The sequence below is a fragment of the Sander lucioperca genome, chromosome 12, assembly GCF_008315115.2.
Source record: "Sander lucioperca isolate FBNREF2018 chromosome 12, SLUC_FBN_1.2, whole genome shotgun sequence".
NCBI lineage: Eukaryota > Metazoa > Chordata > Actinopteri > Perciformes > Percidae > Sander > Sander lucioperca.
In genome coordinates, this window is record NC_050184.1 from 19,768,220 (window position 1) to 19,791,657 (window position 23,438).

The following is a 23,438-nucleotide window of genomic DNA, read 5'->3' on the forward strand; positions in this document are numbered from 1 at the left end:
CACAGTCAGCTACCCAATGAGGATTTTTATTCAATCCGAGCACAGATATTGACTCGTATTACTCGTATAATACTCATACTCGGCAAAAGTGCTTTATCCGTATTGTATAGTTCAGTAATGCTTTCAGTTTGTTTCTATATTTTAGTTCAGTAGTGCAACATTTTCACACAAGCAGCAAAAGTTTCTGTGTCTGGCTACTTTGTGAGCAGACCATACTTGAGAATGAAGAGTTGAGCAGCTGACCAGAAGAGAAGTGAGGAGCCTCTGTGGTCTCTGATGTCAGCAGCCAAGGTGAGAAAAGAGACACACATGAACAAGTTCATACTTGGAGTCCAGTGTCTTAACAGTGTTCAGGTCCAACTCTCTGTGAGCGCCAGAGAAGATCAATAAAGTCTGTATGTATAATTACATGAAGATGCTGCAAGGCACCACATAACAACAGACATTCCTTCACAGCTATCCAATAAATGAAGAGCCTTGAGCCGTCACATACTAAGTCCGTGCTCCAAGCTGTTATTCCAGGCGGACTTTTGTCTCCGTCCAGCATCATCTCTCTTAGACCAGCAGGTGTTTACTTTGGGGCAGTTCAGGCTAAATTTCCTGCACTGGAAGATTAATTTCTGTAGACTGCAAAGACAACGTGCCAGGATCCAACTGGTGTTCTAAAAATGTCGCTGTGTTCATTTATCGGCGGTTAAACCCTGAGGAGAGAACTGTGTGACTTGGTCCATTAGAGGGTCAAGAGAGTGGAAAATAGTCCCACACCATATTAGATAACTAAACACGTATTGATCTTTTACAAATCAGATAAAACAATGGATGGTCAATACATATACATATTTGTCAAAACTAGTTGTGCCAAGTTCTGCTTGTGTTATCCTTTGTTTTTTTTGTTATTAAAAAAAGCCTTTTTAACGTCCAGGCCAGGGGACTACAGAAAAAAAATAACTTGAAAATAGCCTGTTGGCCAATTCTGGCATTTTTAACCCATGTACTGTATAATCATGTGTTTTATTAATTTGCATTGTCCCCTTCTTAATTCAAATTAATTAAATGTCCAGAAACAAGTTGTATAAAGTTAAAAAGCTCAGTAATAAAGAAATTCAGATGCAGCCTTAGAAGCATCATCAACATGAAAATCACTAATAATTAAAACTATGTCCAACTTTATAACTCAAGATAAAAACTCAGTAAAATCAGACAGGTTAGGGTCAGATGGGCCGTGAGGTTAGTATGAAGAGCAGAATGCAGGATTTTCCTTTTTTCCGAGTAATATTGACTTCAAATGAGGGGACAGTGTCAGTGCTAACCAACTGATAATTAAAGCTATTTCTAAAAATCACTGCCAGACCACCATCACGGCCTGACAGCCTCGGTGTCCTGATGAAGCTACAGTCTGCAGGACAAAGTTCAATGATGGACGAATACTCCGTATTCCTCTGCCAGGTTTCAGTAAGGATCCGAAAATCTAAATTTTCATTAAAAAAAATACATCTTTGAGAAGAAATGTCTTGTTGGTAAGGGAGCGAGCGTTGAGCAGAGCCGTCCTACCAGAAGCTTGGTCAGGAGTGGCTTCAGTAGAGGCAAGAGGCCGCGGGGGCAGGGGCCAGGTGTTTGATCTCTGATGATACCTGCCTTCAGACACATGATGTCTGTGTGATCTGTGGCTTGTAATGACAGGGATGGGAAGATGTTGGCCTTTAAGGTGTTCCACACAAGGAGAGCTCACTGTACAAGCAGCAAAATGTACAGGTGAGAGAGATGGAGCAGAAGTTATGAGTGAAGAGCCTGGAGCCGTTACATACTTAGTCTGTGACTTGCTCCAAGCTGTTACTCCAGACTGACTAGTCTCTGTCCAGTAACATCTCTGTAAGATAGTGATGCAGGCTGCAGACCAGCAGGTGTTCACTTTGGAGTACAGTGCCCAAAATTCACCTTGGACTGATTAATGTCTGTACAACTTACAATGTGCCAGCATCCGACTGGATTTCATTGAACCTGGAACTTTCCTCTGCAGTGTCCTATGAACTGTCTCTGTGTTCATTTGTCACAGCCACACCCTGAGGAGAGAAATAAATTGAGTTTAAACAGAAACATATTATACATTTGTAAAGACATGAACATTTAAATGAAGAATTCACTACTGTCTTACCTGCAGCTGTTCTTCTTCTTCATGTGGATTTTTATTCTTTTTGAAGTACTGATAAAAGAGTGATATCATTTAATTACTACTAATTTACTAAAATCATTTCTACGTTCTACTGTACATACAGTAACATGGACTGAGTAATAACAGTAAAGAACATACCTGTTGTTGATTGTCTGCATTACTTTTTTCTCCTGTAATAAAACATTACCAATGAAAAACACCTCAATCAACAACATAATGATCTGACAATTATATTATGTTTTAAAAACATAAATGTTTTAATTGTTTAAATGGCAATTATACCTGTGTATTTCATCTTTTTGAGACGCCATAAAAATAGAGCTATTGTGAGTCCGATCAATAAACATATCACAACCACAACAACGCCGATCACAGCTCCTGAACTTTGTTCTCCACATTCAGCATCCGTTGAAGCAGTTCCTGGTTTTATCAGCTGAAGATTCAATGATTGACATCTGGAATGATAGAGGGACATTTTGACAGGAACATGTGTAGGGAACCATGCTGCTGTTGGAAGAGTTCAGGTGTGTCCATGTCTGATCTGAAGCTGTACTTACTGTGTGTGTGGCTGACATGATGTCAATAATGTCCCATCTGAAAATGTTCCATCTCTGCAGTCAGAGCACTCAGTGTCCCTTAATGCTGTTCCTACAAATACAAATTATATAGATTGATTGATATAGACAAATTACTGTCTGATTTCTCTTCAGTGGATTAAAAAAAACAGTATTTGATTGTTGAGATTTTTGAAGCAGACAGTTTAAAATACATTCTCAGACATTTCTTTGTTTCAAGTCCCAAAATATAATCTTTCACAAGCTTTTATGTTTCAGTAAAAACAACTCATTCCCCTGAAGGCCTGCTTCACAGTTGCACAAATACTATTCTACGGTTGGGCCTGCTTCATTACTGAACATGAAAAAAAAGGTCCCACCACACATCTCATGGCCTTCATCAGCTGATGGAGTTTGCTAAGTTGTCATGAGGCGGTTCAGATGTTGACAAAGGAATCTGAGTACAGAGTGTCAGTCATGTGATAGGTGATCAGCAAACAACTGGAGGAAGATCAATATAATACGGTCTGTCTGAATATACCTGCATTTATTGCAGCCGGGGAATGACTGTAACAGCACTTTCTTTCGATAGAGAGGCGAGGTCCCTTCCATTCTGGTGGAAAGCAAAATTGTCTTCTAAATTGACAAACTGGAACGGGAGGGACTTTGCCTCTAGTAGTAATAGTTGTGACATCACAACCATACGGTAGTCCTGACTGCTGGTTTAAAGGCACAGTTTCTGAATACGGGCTGTGTGCATTTCTCTGTGGATTGAATGTTTTTTGTTTTTTTTTAAGATTATTTTTGGGCTTTTCCACCTTTAATTTTGTGACAGGACAGCTAGGTGAGACAGGGGAGAGAGAGGGGGAAGACATGCAGGAAATCAACACAGGTCGGACTCGAACCCTGGACCTCTGCGTCGAGGCACAAACCTCTCAGTACATGTGCGCCTGCTCCACCACTGAGCCAACCCGGCCACGAATGAGTGATTTTTTATGCTTTACTCATATTTATACACCACCTCGACCTGCTTAATAATTAATTACACACTATTTTACACTATTTACCAGATCAGGTAGCTGCTCTGTAGTTCCAATGAGACATAATGGGACAATTCTGCTTTCAACCTGTAGGGGGACTGAAGCAGGAAAAGTTCTCTAGTGTTGCTTTAAGTTCATGAAGTCATTTTCACTGAAGTTTGGTGTTAACTTGAACTATACCTATAATCCTAAATTCAGCATGAGTAACTAACCATTTTGGCTGATATATTGTCCTGGTTGACAGCTTCTGTGTTTCTGTGCTTCCACACAGCCTTTTTCTGAAGAGTCCTTACAGTAGAATCCCTCCAGTGGTTCACAAACTGTATCTGATGTAGTCGTACATGCTGTCTTTATCTTTAAACCAGAACCTGTCAACACATAAAGATGTTACATATGAAGATACTTTACTTGTATATGAAGATACTTCACTTTTATTTTGTCTAATCTACTACAGAGCTACATGCTCAAAAATCAATCTTTAGTTTCATAAGTTTCTACTAATAATTAGGAAACATAAACAGAAGTCTACCTGAATCACAGCGTACACAGGGAAAACATTCTCTACGTCCTGTAGGTTGATCCATGAATGTTCCCTCATCACAATTCAAACAGGAAGTACCGGACTCTTTGCAATGTTTTCTAACTCGACTTCCTGTTGAAAAGAAAACCAACAAGTTCATGCCATATAATGTTTCTAATAAAAGGGATACTTTGCTAATGTAAATGCAGCTCTGTGTCATGGCAGTGTGGGGGCAGGTGTTTGTCTTCCCTCCGTGGTGCTAGTGAACATTCAATCAGATCTTACCAGCAGGACACCTAGGACAGCATAGATCCCCGTTCTCATACTCTGTTGGACGACATGTGAGGGTATGTCCTCTGAAGACACTGAACACAAGTATCTGTGAAGAGAAGCCTGGTTAGAACATACAACACATACTGCAAATCAAATTCATTGATAGAAGCTGTTGAAATGAACTCTGATAGAAATCTGTCTAAATTTCCGACTGCACGTGAAGGCAGCATGGAAAACAGTGGAGAAAAAGAAAAGAGATGAAGCAAGAGTTGAAGGGACTTTCCTTTGTTGTTGCAGAATACAGTCGCCTATTGTTACACAAACTCATGGGCAGTGAAGTTCTTGTGTTTCGCAAGCAAGAGCCTTCAACAATTACAACACATCCAAAACAGTGCAGCTAGGATCCTAATGAAGATAAGAAAGTACGACCATATCACACCCATCCTTCACTCACTCCACTGGCTTCCTGTCTCATACAGGATTGAGTTCAAAATCTCCCTACTCGCCCATCAGTGCATCCATGGTAACGCCCCTCCCTACTTAAAGAGCTACTCACACCACAAACCTCCTCACGTAACCTCTGCTCAGGTAACAAAGTCCTTCTTCACCCCCACAGGACCAAACTCAGCACCATGGGGGATCAGGCTTTCTGCTCAGCTGCTCCTTGCCTGTGGAATTCCCTCCCAGACCACCTGAGAGCTCCACAAACCACCGACTCTTTCAACAAGGGCCTAAAAACCTTTCTTTTTTAGCAAGCTTTCTCGTACATCTGTATAATAATATGATAATATTATAATTTGTCTTATTGTTTCTTTTTTTTCTGACCAAAACGCAAAAGTCATCCAAACTGTGCAGACGAGGACAGGAATTGAAGTGTTTTTGTTATTGTGTATTATTTTACTTTTATGGTTCCAGATTTCATTGTGTGGGTTTTACTAAGAAACCAGCCTTTTATGAATAGTAAATGGTTTAAGGTTGAAATGAAATAAGATCACTAATTACAACAAAGTGTGAATTTCAACTGGTTGACATGAGATCACTAATCAAACTCTAATTACAACAAAGTGTGAATTCAACCAAAAGGGTTTTGCGAAGTTTTTCCTTTCCAAATATAGAAACAAAGAGTTATAGTGACAACTATATTTTAAAATAAAAGTACCTTTTCCATGCCAGAATAGGTGTCAAACAAAGTAATCTCGTATTTTATCTGCTTTTAAATGTTTAACTGTTTTTAACTGCTCTTCGTTTATTGTCATATATCATCTGTTTTGCATTTTTTTTGTTTTTTTTTAATCGTTCTTATGTAAAGCACTTTGAATTGCCCTGTTGCTGAAATGTGCTATACAAATAAAGCTGCCTTGCCTTGCCTTTATTTCCTTATATGCTTTTTACAATGTTTTTCTCCTGTAGCACTTTGGAATTGATTTGTCAATGAAAAGTGCTCTACAAATAAAATGTATTAATATTATTATTATTATTATTATTATTACCTTCATAGTATTTCAAACTTTGTTGTTGCAGCGATAGAGACAGTGATGTTTCCTGTTTACAGTAATGTTAACGAGTCTGTGAGGAATTCTAAGTAATGACGACAACACTGTCTACGCATCCACATGATACAAGCCTTCCGTGACCGCGCACCGCCGGTTCAGTTTATTTTTGTATTTCTTCCTGTATACAGCTGACTTCAGGCACAACACAAGCAGCTGTCACATGCAGAAGTGCTCTGAGGTACTGCCATCGTTGGGAGGGTGTCAGAGGAGAATGATCAGGAATACCGGGAGGTCATCTGGGACTTTGTCAACTGGTGTGAGTCAAACCACCTTCACATCAACGCCAGCAAGACAAAGGAGATGGTGGTTGACTTTCGCAGGAGGCCGCCTGGTACTACACCGTTGAACATCCAGGGAGGCGACATCGAGATGGTGGAGACATACAAATATCTGGGTGTTCACCTCACCAATAAACTGGACTGGTCCAAAAACACAGACGTCCTATACAAAAAGGGCCAAAGCCGTCTCCACCTGCTGAGGAGGCTGAGGTCCTTTGGTGTGTGCAGGACTCGGTTAAAAACATTTTAGGACTCTGTGGTTGCATCTGCAATCTTTTATGCAGTAGCCTGCTGGGGAGCTGGGAGCACAGAGAGGGACAGGAAAAGGCTCAACAGACTGGTGAAGAGGGCTAGCTCTGTTCTGGTCTGTCCTCTGGACACCATAGAGGAGGTGGGTGAGAGGAGGATGTTAGCCAGGCTGGCATCAATCATGGGCAACACCTCTCACCCCCTACATGAGACTGAGTTCCCTGAGCAGCTCCTTCAGCAGCAGACTGCTGCACCCTCAGTGCAAGAAGGAGCGCTACCGCAGGTCCTTCATTCCAGCAGCAGTCAGACTCTTTAATACAACATCTAATGTAGCACTGCTAGCTGTTTCTGCAATATGAGCCATCACTGGACAATATTCTGCACTATGCATATTCATGTATTTATTACTCTCTGTGTTACCTCCAACTGATATTTGTCATAAATATGTAATTTCTATTAATCCGCACCTTAATCATCTGTATATCTGTGTTTATATACTGTCCGTTTATATAAGGGTGTTTATTGTGTAAATATATATTTTTCCATTTCTTATACTTGTATGTATGTATATATTTTTCCTCCTATGTCTACTTAATGTGTATTTGTGTTATTCTGATGCGTGTCATTTTTTGTTCTTCTTTTGAGATTCTGTAGAACAGGAATTTCCCCAGTGTGGGATTAATAAAGTCTATCTTATCTTCCTTTACTTGTGTTGTGTGTGTGTGTGTGTGTGTGTGTGTGTGTGTGTGTGTGTGTGTGTGTGTGTGTGTGTGTGTGTGTGTGTGTGTGTGTGAGAGAGTGAGAGAGAGAGAGAGAGAGAGAGAGAGAGAGAGAGAGAGAGAGAGAGAGAGAGAGAGAGAGAGAATTATAAAGAACAAAGAGGTTATAAAGAAAGAAAGAAAGAAATGTTGGAGAGGAGCAATATGATAAATGAATTATAATACAAGCTTGCTGTAATAAGATTATTTTACCAGCAATGATCCAACTGTCAGATGTTTTCTTAACATCATTGTATACGGCAGGATCTCAGTTTCTATGGACTGAAGGGATCTCACTCAGATTTGGGAGGAAGAGAGACGTCAAATCCAAAACAGGAACACCATCTGGAAACAAGAAGAAGACAACCATGTAGAGATTACACTACACACAGCAGAGACCTGCTTAATGCAGCTGGAGATGTTGTTGGACTTTGCTGCCATATCTCGATTTTACACCTCACTGCAAATGGGGGGGTGATGTCACAGAGAAGCCAAGGTGTGAGGAGAGAAGAAGTTTTCAGAGAAGCTTGAAACAAATAACCACAGTTGTATTCTCTAGGTCTTTTACACTTCACTGGGGATCTGTCTATTGACTGGTCACTGCAAATTAAACCAGGGGTTTAAACTGTTAAACTGTGACCTCTTCCTCTGCCTAAAATGCTGGTATCGGTATCGGGAACTACTGGAGTTTATGCATCGATCCGACAAAATGTTTCATTAGACAAGACAGATAAGAAAAGAATGCAATTCAGCTGACACACACACACACACACACACACACACACACACACACACACACACACACACACACACACACACACACACACACAGTCAGCTGAGTGGAAAGATATAGGCGTGCCCCCACCACACCCACAGACACACAGTATGGTTCTTCCACACGCTACTGAGGCTCCTGTTTGTGAAATGAATAAATTGTTTATTGCCAATATGTCTTGTTTCTTCAAACTTCAATCATCCAATCCACCAAACACCAAAGGAGTCAATGGCAGAATAAGCTGTTTGGCATTGGCAGAGAAGATCTGGCAAATTTCAAATTTTTCATGGGCGCAACCCACATACTCAGCACTGCTGCTCATCCTACAAATTCATGTTCCTTACAAATGGGGCAGCATTTGAAAGGGAACTAAACAGGCTTTCCAAAAGTATAAGATTTATTGCCAAAAAGCATTGTTACCACAGATAAATAATCTACCAAACACAAATTTCCTTACTTTTTGTGCTAAGTTTATCTGGTATCGGCGGACTCAGTGTGCAAATTTGCTGGATATAACTTGTATTGTGAACTGTATGCTGCGTGTGTGCGAAGTGAATTGGAAGAGAATGGAACCACTAGCACTGGCGAGACTAATCCTGTCTGGCCAAGTTGTTCAGAGCTCTGCTGACGGGTCCATCAGCAGCAGCAGCTTCTAATGTACAGCCGGTCCGAGGTGCTGGGACTGCAGGACAGCGGAGTGCTACCGTCACCTGATCTGCTCCACGATGTGCCTGGGGAGCTACGACAACATCATGGACCGGGCCTCTGTCGAGGCATGAAGGCCAGGAAAGGGGGTAGGAGAGGTGGCTTCAGACAGCGCATCCAAGGAGCCACCAAGCTACCGCTACCACCCATGCTTCTCTGCAACCCACGATCCTTAAGCAGCTAAGGCAATCACAGACTGTGTCCATCGCCATCTACAGGACAAACCTGACGCTCCCATGCTGATACTTGGCGATTTTAACCACTGCAGCCTGAATAAAACTTTACCTGGCTTTCATCAATATGTTAAGTGTAACACTAGAAACAATACCATCCTCGATAAATGCTATGGCAATATCAAGGACACCTACACAGCCAGAGCAGACCTCCCCTGAATAACTCTCAATCCAGCTGCTTCCCACATAACGCTCAGTTTTTAGGTGCAGTCTGTGAAGGTATGGTCCAGTGACAAAATGGAGGAGCTGAAGGGATGCTTCCTGTGCACAGACTGGGATATCTTTTTCAAGGATGCAGACATTGACAGTGCCACTGAATCAATCACTGACTACATATCTTTCTGTATTGACTCTGTTATACCCCAGAGAACTGTTAAACGATATCCTAATCACAAACCCTATATCACAAAAGGCATTAGGGAATGCATCAACAGGAATCAGATCTGGAAATAAAGCAGAAGTCCGAGCTGCACAAAAAGACCTTTATCTGCAAATGAGAGCAGCTCGGCAGCAGAACAAGAGGCAGACAGAACAAGATCTGTCAGAATCCAACACAAAGACAGTTTGGGACTCTATCAGACCAATGACCAGCATGGACACTAAAAGGAAGCCCCTGTTTGCCCACAATGAAACTGCAAAGGCAAACAAACTGAATAATTTCTATATGCGTTTTAATACTGACAATGTCGGGGAATGTGCTCTAGGGTTAGAGAATGTAATTTCTAATGGGAACTTGGACAGAATCATAATTGAACCGCACACTGTTACTAAGGTGTTAATAAACATACACACAACCAAAGCAACCTGATAACCTGTCTGCTTTTCTTTTAAAAACTTTTGCAGAAGAATTGTCACCAACCTGGCATAAACTATTCCAGCTCTCCATAGACACATACACAGTACCAAAATCTATTATTATTCCAGTACCCAAAAAGGCATGTTCCCAGGAGAACAATGATTATCGGCCGGTGGCCATTACCTCTAATGTTTTTAAATCAATGGAGAGGCTTATGATAGAGAAACTCCATACAGATGTGGAACAAATGTTAGATAAATACTAGGGCCGGGACTCGATTAAAAAAATTAATCTAATTAATTAGAGGCTTTGTAATTAATTAATCGAAATTAATCGCATTTTAATCGGTCGGGCTAACGTCCACGCTAACTCCTATGTGTTTTGCGTTGAGGTGATATTTGAGGCTCGATGTGCTGCGGTGATACGCAAATTCCTTGTTGCATAGCTTGCACACAACCATGCTCTTGTCGACGCTTCCATCCTTTCGTTTTTTAAAACAAAATTTCCCATCCACGGGGCCAAGCAAAGCGGTCTCGTCAGCTTCTTCGTTCATGTTCACTGTGGTTGGTTGTTGGAAGTCAAGAACGCTAGTTGGTGCTCCAGTATAATCGGTCCGTCGAAACTCATTCATTGAAAAACGTTCCGCGGTGCAAAAATAAGTGTGGTTAAAATTATGTTATTTATTTTTTGCGTAATTAATTAACGCGTTAAAGTCCCGTAATTAATTAATCTTAATTAACGCGTTAAAGTCCCGGCCCTAATAAATACCATTTGCTTACACAAAAAATCGTAGTACAAGTGATGCCATATCAACAATAATACACCTCACTCTAAAGCACCTTGAAAGTCCTGTTGCATATGCCAGACTGCTTTTGTTTGTTGCTACCTTTAACTCAATCCAGCCAGATATCATACTTAGGAAATTAGTTCAGTTAAATGTAAATCCCTTTTTAATCAGGTGGTATCACTAATTCCTTTGTTTTTTTTCACACCAACTTCATATTAACACAAGCAAAACTGTGGAAATGCTGGTAGACCCCAGATCAGCTGGAGATCAGAGCCATGTGACCACCCATGGTTATGACATCAAGCAGGTGTCCTTTAAATATCTAGGAGTTTATATTGATAATGACCTGAGTTGGCGCACACATGTAACAAATGTCTGTGCCAGAACTCATCAGCAGCTCCACTTTTTGCACAGACTTAGAGTTATTTGGGGTCTGTAAAATATCATGTTGAATGATGAAAAAATCCTGAGAAATCCTGTCACATACAATGTTTACATACATTCAAATATTCTTTTTGCAATCAGTACAAATTGTATGGTCTTTTATTTCAGATGAATCGGTTCCACAAGCAAGAAAGCATTCCAGGACGGAGCGTGTGTCCGGAAGTTAACATTTATACATGCATTTAAGAAACTAGAGTCATATTTCCTACCATGGAACTACTGACACTCAACCTGGTGCATATCATGTGACTGTTCTGATGTGTTTGTCTCTTCTGCCTTTTTTCAGGTCAGCAGACATCACTGCCTCCACCACCTGCATGTAGGCTAAGTTTTTTTTATTTATTTTTAGCGATTGTCTAATGTAACAGCATAGGTTCATCTTTTGCAATGGCATGTGCTAGAAACCCACCATAAATGAACTGACCAATATTCATATCTACTTTCTATTTAGAGGAGTCAACACCACACAGGAAACCAGCCGGTCGGCCAGAGCTGGATGGGTCTATTTTAACACAAGCTCGGCCTGCCACTTCATCTTGGGACCCGGTTGAAGGTACAGTGGCTTTGAATTTTCCATTTCCAATTCAATACAATTTCATGACAAGGAACTTGAGAATAACTTTACTTTTTTGTTGTTGTAAACAGCAGAACTCATCACACAGGAGACAGAAATGAGAGGTAAGAAGACTCACTTAAGTTGTTCACATATGCAAGTATATAATGTATTACAACTAAAACTAACACCATTCATTTTTCCATAGCCATGAGGACAACCATTACCCGCATGGCACAGCGGATGGATGCATTTAAGGAGAAGATGGATGAGCTGCTCATGCTCTTAAGGAGCTCCCAGTCACCTCCCTCTGCTCCAGTTGATGACGTGTTGCTGTCGCCCTGCTCGACAGTCACCGAGCTGCATGAGTTCAACATGAGTCTCGGTCAACAAAATGGTAATTAAGTGGCCATAGTCCTGCCCTAAGATTAACACTATATAATTGCATAAATTCAAATATCATTATAACTGAACTGACTTTTCTTACTAAATGAGATTGTACAAGCTCTCCACTTTGTTCTACATGTATCATTTGTATTTCTATATGTTTTACAGCAACTTTTCATGACAACCCTTGGAGGTTCGACCAGAGGTACTGCCATCCATCGCATGCTACTGCGAGTGGCAACCAATGACGTTCTAAAACCGTATAGCCTGCAGGGTAAGAAAGACAAAGAAGGCCTTCCAGGACCTGACAATCTGCAGAGTTATAACAGGCAGGTGTTATTGTATTGTTTACAACAGTATTATTCTTAGCTTGGCTGATAAGAGGTTTTAATTTGACTTGTAACTTTGCTTCATTTTGACTTCTACTCTAGCGGCCTCCCAGAAAAACTTCCCCGCGCTGACTGCAGCAGACATGGAGGACCCCACAGTGCTCCCCCCTCTCACAATATCCAACAGCCCAGTGTCAAAGGTGGACTCATTCAAGTTTCTGGGCTCCATCATTTCCCAGGACCTGGGTCCAACATCAACGCCATCCTTAAAAAGGCTCAGCAGAGGATGTACTTCCTAAGGCAACTGCAGAAGCATGGCCTACCACAAGAGCTATTGGCCATCTTCTACACTGCTGCCATCCTCCTGCCTCGTCCCCTCTGGCAGGGACTACAGATCCCTGCACACAAAAACCACCAGACACAAGAACAGCTTCTTTCCCACTGCCATCACTATCCTGAACTGCTGATAAGTGGGGTCATCCCCTCTTTGGCCATTCACCTACACATTACATACTTTATCATTCCAGTATGCATCTTGCACACTACATTTACACTATTACTTTACTCCATGTGTACTTGTATTGATATTATGTGTTATTTGTATAATTGTATTTTTTGTATGTTTTATGTGCCTATATGTATATTGTTGTCTCTATTGTACAGTAGTGTCTATATGGCCAATAAAACTGATTCTGATTATTATATAAAGTTTTTAATTTTTGGTAGCATGGTTGTTAAAGTTGAATGTTCATCTTTGTGGGGGTCTCTTTAAAAAAATAAATAAATAATAATAATAAAAAAACTAGTCTATGAGCAGCAAATTCTGAGCATTAAACATTTCATTTCCTGCATTCTGGTGAATTTTTATGCACCTATTTACCTTTTTCTGAATCAATGTATGCTGGAAATATCTTTATGTAAAGGGAAACATAGATTACAATCCAAATATAAAAACATAATGGAATATATTACAATAAGGCTCTCAGGCATTCTGTATTGCTATTTATTCTCCTGTAGATCGACTTTTCTAATTATATCTGAGTCAGCACACATGTAGCCTCTAGAGGCATCATTTACTCCTCCCTCCTCTTTTGCTTCTTTTGTTGAGGAAGTAACCTCCTTAAATGTGCATATGACAATTATTCACCTCAATGATACATGAATTCATTTTAATGGATTAATAAAGCCCTGGGCTGTAATAGGCCTATTTCAGATGTGTTACTGCTCATGTTCAAAACTTTGTGCACATTTAAAATATATCTCATCTGTGTTCTCTGAGATTTGGAGGAGTCTTGATATTTTGAGAAAAATAAAGTGATAATAGCTATTACAAGAATAAAGTCACATTATTTCAGAAAATAATCTACCTGCACCATAGCCTGCTGTGCATTACGTGATTGCTCTGCTGATACGGTAGATCTCAGACCTCCTGACAGACTCAGAGCCCCGTTTGAGACTCTGGTCTCTGAATGACACAAAGTTTAGGGAAGTGGCTGTAAGCTGCTCTACATCGGAGGTGGAAAACCAAAACTACTGCAGAAATACACGAAGCACAAACGGGACACATCTGCTGCAGCATGTCGACAGCAGAGCGCCTCTATTATAAACCTGAAGCTGTTCAGAGCTCCGTGTGTTTGGGGAAAAGTGCTTTATTTGTGATTTAAATAATGATGATTTTTAGAGACTGTATGATTTCACTGCTTTCATGGGAGCTCATCCTCTCTCTATGGGAGCTCAGCTCCCACTGGCTCCCACGTAATTCGTTACCAAAAACTAACGTTCCCAGAACGTTAAACCGACTTTCCATTTCAACCAAAACCTAACCAACACCTAACTAAACCTAACCTTCAGGGAACGTTCCCGCAACCAAAAACGAACGTTCCCAGAACGGGGAACCAAAAATCGTTAGCTGTGGATATTCACAGGGTAGTTAAGGGCCCATAAAATAGCATTCGGGCAATTTTCAGCCCAACCAACGTTACATACCCTATTAGGAGACCTTAAGGAACAGTGTGAAATACCTTATAATCATTCTATCACCCCTTTAAGAGAAGCTGAACTTTAGGAAAGACTAACGTTTTCCTTTCACTTTAACTTCAATGTTAGGTAACGTTAATCCAGAACATTTCTGGGCCACTGAAACGTTTCAGAGGTAGCTACAACAACAACAACAACAACAACTGGCATCAACATTGGTTTATGTGAAATGCGGTAAGGTTAGCACCTTTAAAGAAAACATCGAATGAAAAATACTGACTTAACCTTACCTGATGTTGCTGTCCCACTCAAGTTAACGACAAGCTCCTGCATTCTGTTCTACTTCCGGTCCCTATATTTTCAAAATAAAGCGCTCCTTTACGTCTTCTTTTTCTTCATGGTTTATTGCTCTTAATACATGAATGGTTTATTGGCGGTTGGCAAACCAACTTAATAATATAGTGATATACATTGCCTGCTGTTTTCCCCAAAAGCCCTAACTGTGAAAAGGTGTGGTTTCCCAATTTGCTAAACGACAGTGGTCACAACTGAAGCCACATGTGCAAAACTCTAACTACAGTCTGCACTACCAACAGTCACCTGACTCTTCACACACGTCTCAAAACAGACTCAGTGCAGCCAAACACTATGAACAAGCCTCACTGAGATAACACACACTGTCACTCACACACTGAGAGTAGAAACACTAGCATCAAACACCAATACAGAAATTACAAACTTTCTCATCTTTACAGTTTGAACAATTTGAGTGACTTCACACTACTCAATAGTTTCTTTAAAGAAAAGATATAGATTTTACAGTATGGCAATTTTTATGTAAGGTAAATAAGAAGGAATGAAAATCAGCAGTTTGCTTCAATATAGTATTTTGTCTCTAGTAATTTATGGAATTACTGGAAAAAAATTAAAGGTGCATAACAGTAACAAAGAATAGTGTGACTAATCCTGCCTCTCTCCAGCATCATGTGGCAAGTTTTCTTCATCACACCACAGTTTTACTATAGTAAAGATATAGTGTTTTTCATGTTTTTTTTAACAGCTGTGTATGTAACCTCAGACATCTTACCTGGACATTTTGGTATCTTTGCTCTTTTACCTGTTTCTCTCAAACGGTACAGTGTATAATTGTTTCATTCTTATTTGGTGTTTGTGTACAAAAAAAAGTCTTTCTGAGCTTTCTCTGTATAAATACCGTATATGTTCACCAACTAGTCTACAGGGCTTTCAAGTTTTGAAGACAGGCAAGAGTGACATTCTATCCACATGGTGACTTATGATGGGGGGGTCTGGAGGTCCTCCCCCAGAAAATTTTGAGCATTAAACACTTCATTTCCTGCATTCTGGTGAATTTGTATGCACCTATATCTACCTTTTTCTGAATCAATTTATGCTGGAAATATCTTTATGTAAAGGGAAACATAGATTACAATCCAAACATAAAAACATAATGGAATATTTAGCAGTAAGGCTCTCAGGCATTCTGTATTGCTATTTCTTCTCCTGTTGATCGACTTTTCTAATTATATCTGAGTCAGCACACATGTAGCCTAGAGCAGTGGTTCCCAACCTGGGGTCCGGGGACCCCTAAGGGGGGCGGCAAAGATCACAGGGGGGGCGCGAGTCTTTATCTGGTTTGAGGTTGAGGTAAAAAAAAAAAAATATTTGCACATGTTAAAGAAATTATGATAATACACTAGAATATATAATGTATACAAAAGTCTGTATAAAAACTATATATTTTTGTTGTCACTTAAACTTGTAGGCAGGCTACTTAGTAGGCCAGACCTCCGGGACCTCTTGACCTGGGACCCTTGCTGTCATCAGGTCAGCTGCTAGCTGCTATCATCCTCGTTTTTCCTGCCGCCAAGGCATCACTATTTTATGAACGAAACATGGCGGAGAAACGTGAAAGTGCTGATAACTCCTCTGTATCAAAAAAGAAAGTAAGGGAAAGTTACCTCAACTTCAGCTTCGGAGGGGGGGCTCAGCTTTTCTTAGACATAAGTAGGGGGGGCGCCAAGGAAAAAAGGTTGGGAACCACTGGCCTAGAGGCATCATTTACTCTTCCCTTCTCCTTTGCTTCTTTTGTTGAGGAAGTAACCTCCTTAAATGTGCATATGACAATTATTCACCTCAATGATACATGAATTCATTTTCATTTATTAATAAACCCCTGGACTGTAATATTGTTAAGTTTGAGCAAGATTTCTACTCATGTTCAAAACTCTGTGTACATTCAAAATATATCTGTGTTCTCTGAGATTTGGAGGAGTCGTGATATTTTGAGAAAAATAAAGTTATAATAGTCACTATACTTCAGAAAATAATCTACCTGCACCATAGCCTGCTGTGCATTACGTGATTGCTCTGCTGATACGGTAGATCTCAGACCGTCTGACAGACTCAGAGCCCCGTTTGAGACTCTGGTCTCTGAATGACACAAAGTTTAGGGAAGTGGCTGTACTCTGCTCTATGCTTTGTTTTTCATTGGTTGTTGCGTTAAATCTTACCCAGATACAATAGTGCTATTTTCTGATTGGCTATTGTGTAGCCCCTTTCTTTTTTTTGATTGGCTGATAAGTGGCAGGCTCAACTAAGAACTCCAGGGGAGAGGTGCTTGATTCCTGCCAGCTCCATAGTGAGAGCGGCGCTGTGGGCGATGAGGCATATAAAATATATTATAAATAGTTTTTCCGCGTGAGAAATACAATGTGTGGCGGGAGTGCGTGACAAAAGACCGAAATGAGTGACTGTCACGCTCAATGCGTGACACTTGACACTTAGCTTGTTTAACCATGTAACAAGCTAATTTAAATAACTCATGTTACTGTATTGTGTGAACAGTTAATTTCATTTAATATTTTATGTGGCGTTCCTTCTCGAGATTATTTTGCAGAACCAACGTCGCTGTGTCTGGAGCTTAGCGCCGCCCAAGACCATTGTGATTGGTTTAAAGAAATGCAAACAAACCAGAGTGTTTTTTTCTCCTATCCCAGAATGCATCTGTGGTGTATGTGAGACTACATGGGAGCTGACGATGTGACTGAAACAAGATGGTCCAAATCCAAGTTGGCAGCTTTGTTGTTCTCTAAGAGATGGTTCTGATCTCCTAGTAGTTTCCTGCAAAGTGGACTACACAGGGTATTTAGCCATTTTAAATATGCTTTTAAACCAAACTGTGTAGGTAAGAACTGAACAATTCATTACTTCCCCGGAAGTTGACAAGCAAGATTACCATTTATTCACAAGTTACATACATTTTAATAGACTTAATTATATTTTATAGTTCAGTACTGCTTTAGGTTTTTGTTTCTATATTTTAGTTCAGTAGTGCAACATTTTCACACAAGCAGCAACAGTTTCTGTGTTTGTGAGCAGACCATACTTGAGAGTGAAGAGTTGAGCAGCTGACCAGAAGAGAAGTGAGGAGCCTCGGTGGTCTCTGATGTCAGCAGCCAAGGTGAGAAAAGAGACACACATGAACAAGTTCATACTTGGAGTCCAGTGTCTTAACAGTGTTCAGGTCCAACTCTCTGTGACCGCCAGAGAAGATCAATAAAGTCTGTATGTATAATTACATGGAGATGCTGCAAGGCACCACATAACAACTTTGACAGAGACATTCCTTCACAGCTATCCAATAAATGAAGAGCCTAGACTGCAAAGATCCAACTGATGTTCTAAAAATGTCACTGTGTTTATTTATCGGCGGTTAAAGAGAGAACTGTGTGACTTGGTCCATTAGAGGGTCAAGCGAGTGGAAAATAGTCCCACACCATATTAGATAACTAAACCCGTATTGATCTTTTACAAATCAGATAAAACAATGGATGGTCAATACATATACATGTCATGGACTAAAACTATTTGTGCCAAGTTCTGCTTGTGTTATCCTTTGTTTTTTCTTATTTTAAAAAGCCTTTTTAACGTCCAGGCCAGGGGACTACAGAAAAAAAACAGCCTGTTGGCCAATTCTGGCATTTTTAACACATGTAGTGTATAATCATGTGTTTTATTAATTTGCATTGTCCCCTTCTTATATAAAATTAATTAAATGTGTGGGTCCAGAAACATGTTGTATAAAGTTAAAAAGCTCAGTAATATCAAGAAATTCAGATGCGGCCTTAGAAGCATCATCAACATGAAAATCACTAATAATTAAAACTATGTCCAACTTTATAACTCAAGATAAAAACTCAGTAAAATCAGACAGGATATGGTCAGATGGGCCGTGAGGTCCATATCGTTAGTAGCAAGAGCAGAATGCGTGATTTTCCTTTTTTCCGAGTAATATTGAGTTAAAATAAGGGGACAGTCTCGGTGCTAACAAACAGATAGTTAAAGCTATTTCTAAAAATCACTGCCAGACCACCATCACGGCCTGACAGCCTCGGTGTCCTGATGAAGCTACAGTCTGCAGGACAAAGTTCAATGATGGACGAATACTCGGTATTCCTCTACCAGGTTTCAGCAGTGTTGGGAGTAACGCGTTACAAAAGTAACGCAATTACAGTAATGTATTCCTTTTTGCTGTAACGCAGTAATATAACGCATTACTAATTACATTTCGGTAATATTATACTCGTTACAATCTCAGTAACGCGAGTTACAACGCATTTTAACGCAACATTTAGTGGTGCATTGTTTTGTTAAGAATTCACCAACACCGCGACACATTTCTTCACAGGAATAAAAAAAAAAAACTGTATTATTTTCCTGTCGCTGTATTCGATGGTTGAGATGACTGCAGAGACAGATACATTTGCGAGATGGATATTATTTCCAGGAGTTATTACGCTGCGTTGAAGTGAGCTGTCCTGTTTCTGTTCCCGTGGTCAGAACCAGAGACGGTACGGACAGCATGTATGTCCCAACAGGTGACGGTACGTCAGCGGCTGACAGATATAAACATGTCGGGAATTAATGTTGAGGCTTGCTACATGTAAATATCATTGCATTTTATCAGCCGTGGAGAGTAACTCTGCCTGTAGTGGAATGGCTTTGAATGACGACCAAAAACGCTTGTCTTTTACTGTGACCATTTACTGTTCAATATGTTGCAGTTTTACAAACAAGAAAGTGAACAACTTGAACCTGACGGACATGTTGCATCTCAGTAAGCTAGCAAGAGTAGCTACACAACAGATAACTTCCGTGTAGCCTACTTCAAAATAAAAGCACTTCCTGTGACGGTTCGCAGTAAAACTAAATTACTGTTAAATAAGGTTGTGTAGGCTACCTTTTCACAAATCAGCTGTAAATCAAGTACTGTAAATAATGTAAATAGTGAGTTTTAATCACACTATAATTGAACATTTCCTTTAGAGTGTTTTAACCTAAACAACATGAATTTCTTATTCAAGTGCTATAAACAAACATTTTACCACAATGCCGTACTTTTAATTGAGTATTTTCATTTTCTCCTCCTTTTGCCTATTATACGTTTTACTTATCTATTTTTTATAGCTTTAGTTACTTTGCATATTTATATTAATTATACAAAATATGAATAATCTATGATGTATTAAAGTGGATAAAGACGAGACTTTATTGATCCGGTGGTGAAATTCACAAGCTAGCTGCCAAATCAAACATCCCCTGTTATTTTGGTGAAAGTAACTCAAAAGTAATGCAAAAGTAGTGTAACGCATTACAATTCAGAGACAGTAATATTGTAATATAACTAATTACTCTCAAATGACAGTAACTAGTAATCTATAATGTATTACATTTTGGAAGTAACTTGCCCAACACTGGTTACGATGTATTAGTGTTGAACCTGGATCACTAACTAAGTCTTTATAGTGTCATCACCAGAGATATGCTGACATGACACTAAGTGAACTTGTGTGGCTTATATTATATACTTTATTTGCATATTTTGCATACAGAGCTCTGTGACCTTATTAAGATGCCGATAAGTATTTATGTTTTTCATTACAGGTGAGGGGAAACTTATCCTGAATTATCCTCCAGCCTACAGAAGAAACAGAGTAATTTAAGAAAACCTATAAATCTTATTGACATTGTTACCTCTTTATATCAGGGGTTGATGTGTAGACGAAATGAAGCCATAATATCTCGTTCTCCCCCTGGTGGCTGGCTACAGTACAGGTCATAACCCCCACCCCCTCCATGTCAATGGATGGAACATGGGCCAAAAGGTACATTTTTCACAAATATTGTTTCTTTAATTATAGTTCTGATCATGCTGATGTTTGTTATTGTAATTTCCCTGATAAATTTGGTTTTTATTAGTTATTTGATGCTATTGAAACAGGGTGAAACATCATGATTGACTCGCGATTGGTTATTATTATTAAAGAGAATTTGCCTTCCTTATTCTCAAAATATATATTAAATATAGCATTCCGTAACAAAAATCTCAAAATATGTACATAGCTTGTCAAGGCATCGGCATTTAAGCAACCATCTTCCCTCTATATTTTACAGACAAAATGATTTGATAAAATATACCATCACATTAGTAATTCATGTGCTCCATGTGATTATTTTAGTGCTTCAGTTTTTTCCATTTGTTCTCTCAGCTTAATGATATATGCCCTTTAACGACTTTAATAATTCCCACAAGGCCAAGTTGTTATGTACTTATTAATGAATTATTATTAATTATTAATGAATATTGCTCTTATCTGGAAAAAAAAGGATTGAAGGCCCATGTAATGTATAGTCAAACCTGAGGCAATATAATAAACCCTACACTGGTTATTCTGTCGATGGTGGAAGAGACTGGAAAGGTTGCAGTTGTGAACTGTACAAAAACGTTAACGCTCTTTCTACTTTCAAAGTCAGGGTCAGCTCCAACAGCAGCAGGATTGGGCATCGAGAACCGATTCCTACTTGGAATCGATTCAAAAATTACGATTCCATTGGAATCGTTTCTTTATTGGAATCGTTTGGAGGATTTGGTTTCAAATCCGATCATTGCTTCCCAATTTAACATGCGCAAGTTTTGGTTTCCATAGCGACCAGGCGCTTGTTGTGTTGCAGCCTTGGAGCCCAGTAAGCAGCGCTCTAGTCTGGCTTTATTTTATGTTGAAAAAGCTGTAAAACTGCAATCCACCATTGATTCAAAATAAAACTTTCCTCTTATTTGTGAAAACAGGCATGTGACCCGTTCCAACTCCACCCCTCAAAGAATCGGAATCCAGAATCGATGAGAACCGGAATCGAAAGGATGAATCGGAATTGGAATCAGAATTGTTAAAATCAAAACGATGCCAAACCCTAGACACGGCTGTTTCAAATATATTCCCTCCCCTGACACTGACTATTCCTGTAACAATTTGACAACAATTAATCCCACTGACCTAGGATCCAGCCATATAGACTTATTAAACAATACGTTACCTTCATTACAGTACGGCGGGTTTAGATGTGCGCCCCCCGCCCCATAAGGACATCACCTTATTTATGTAACCTACCATACGGACTACATTTCGACGTAATGTTTATTAATTCAAGATTTCTTCAGTAGAAGCGGATTCATTCTGCTGTTTTTTGTTCCAGGTGTATCTTTCCATTTAATATAAAGAGACTAGACCGCTCCTAAAGGACTTCTACTTTCACTTTAACTTTTGGTAGACTGGCCGATAATCAATTCAATTCAATTCAATTCAATTTTATTTATAGTATCAAATCATAACAAGAGTTATCTCGAGACACTTTACAGATAGAGTAGGTCTAGACCAAACTCTGTAGTTTACGAAGCCCCAACTATTACAGTGGTTGCCTCAAGAGCAAGCATTAGCAGTAGCTATTGCGACAGTGGCAAGGAAAAACTCCCTTTTTTGTTAGGAAGAAACCTCGGACAGACCCAGACTCTTGGTAGGCGGTGTCTGACGGCACCAGTTGGCGGTGTGATGAATGGTGGCAATAATAGTCATAATAAAGATAGTGGAACAGTGATCACAATGGTAGTCGTAGTAGTTCATGTCATAGTAGGGTACAGCAGGGCGTTACGGGGTGTAGTGTGGCACAGCAGCCTGGGTGGACGCGGTTGGACGCGGCAGGACGCAGTCGGACACTGTGGGGAATCGCAGAGCGTAGCAGGGTGTAGTAAGTTCATAGCATCAGCTGCACCCAGGACCCCGGTGTAGGTGCCACCCAATTCCAAGGCGATGTTCTGGGTGAAGAAGAAGCAAAGGGACTCCGGGGAGAAAACTCCCCAGAGCTAGGTTAGTAACAGGCATTTCTGGGACTAAGATGCACACAAAAGGAGACAAGTGAAAAGAGAGAAGAGGGAGCGGCTCATTGTGTCCTTGGAAGGAGCTTCCCACAGCAGTCTAGAGTTATAATAGCATAACTAAGAGAGGCAGGCTAAAGAGAGGGGCCCTGGACCGGGCTCGTACTCTCCCCTGCCGGAACGGGCTTGTACTTCCTGCCTCCCTCTACTCTACTCTACTATGCTGCAACTCCTCACTCCCTAACTATAAGCTTTATCAAAGATGATGGTTTTCAGTTTATTCTTAAATGTGGCGACGGTGTCAGCCCCCGAACCCAAGATGGGAGCTGGTTCCACAGGAGAGGAGCCTGGTAGCTGAAGGCTCTGGCTCCCACTCTACTTTTAGAGACTCTAGGAACCACAAGTAGCTCTGAGTTCTGGGAGCGCAGTGCTCTAGTGGGACAATAAGGTACTAAGAGCTCTCCAGAACATATCTAGCAGTAACCATAACAACAACTGGCATCAGAAGTAATGTAGCATGTTACCATCTTAAAAGACAATATATCGCAACTCACCTGTGTTTCATTAGTGGATCAATATGTTCTCGTTTATTATTTTTTCGTTGTTGTCTTTAAATATGTCGTCCATAAATACATCAATGCTGTAAGGGACTGTTCATTATTTATTTAAGGGGCCACTGGAGGAGTTTTGGGTTCTTTAGTCAAAATAGACCTGACCCTTCCTTCAGCAGCATTCAATTTTGGATGACCCTCCAAAATGATTTGGACAAAAGGGATGACCCTCCCCAACAGTTTATTGTACTGGTTTGCACTTGGCAAAGATGTTCAGAT

At 40.1% G+C, this 23,438-nt stretch overlaps 1 protein-coding gene and 1 long non-coding RNA gene across 2 annotated transcripts; one reads left to right on the forward strand and one right to left on the reverse strand.

Annotated features, from left to right (window-relative positions):
- Nucleotides 1-136: 136 nt before the first annotated feature.
- LOC116058227 (tumor necrosis factor receptor superfamily member 14-like) lies at nucleotides 137-23,255 on the reverse strand. Its single transcript, XM_036007913.1, has 11 exons — nucleotides 23,163-23,255; nucleotides 7,609-7,740; nucleotides 4,570-4,663; nucleotides 4,294-4,416; nucleotides 3,977-4,132; nucleotides 2,728-2,818; nucleotides 2,453-2,625; nucleotides 2,309-2,340; nucleotides 2,153-2,200; nucleotides 1,987-2,060; nucleotides 137-658 (listed from the first exon to the last, which is right to left on the reverse strand). The coding sequence occupies exons 2-10, from the start codon at nucleotides 7,645-7,647 to the stop codon at nucleotides 2,022-2,024; spliced, it is 795 nt and encodes a 264-aa protein (XP_035863806.1). The 5' UTR covers nucleotides 7,648-7,740; nucleotides 23,163-23,255; the 3' UTR covers nucleotides 137-658; nucleotides 1,987-2,021.
- LOC116058275 lies at nucleotides 11,183-12,259 on the forward strand. The gene is made up of 3 exons (XR_004898947.1): nucleotides 11,183-11,454; nucleotides 11,587-11,688; nucleotides 12,244-12,259. It is a non-coding gene; the product is annotated as an uncharacterized LOC116058275 (long non-coding RNA).
- Nucleotides 23,256-23,438: the final 183 nt, after the last annotated feature.

Bases quoted from the DNA above. Each gene is read 5' to 3' on its own strand.
- LOC116058227 (XM_036007913.1), bottom strand. From the start codon at position 7,647: ATGATGTTAAGAAAACATCTGACAGTTGGATCATTGCTG. The intron at 4,664-7,608 runs GTAAAATAATCT...TTCTCTTCACAG, and splicing joins TGACAGTTGGATCATTGCTG to ATACTTGTGTTCAGTGTCTT. The intron at 4,133-4,293 runs GTAGACTTCTGT...ATGTGTTGACAG, and splicing joins CTGTGTACGCTGTGATTCAG to GTTCTGGTTTAAAGATAAAG.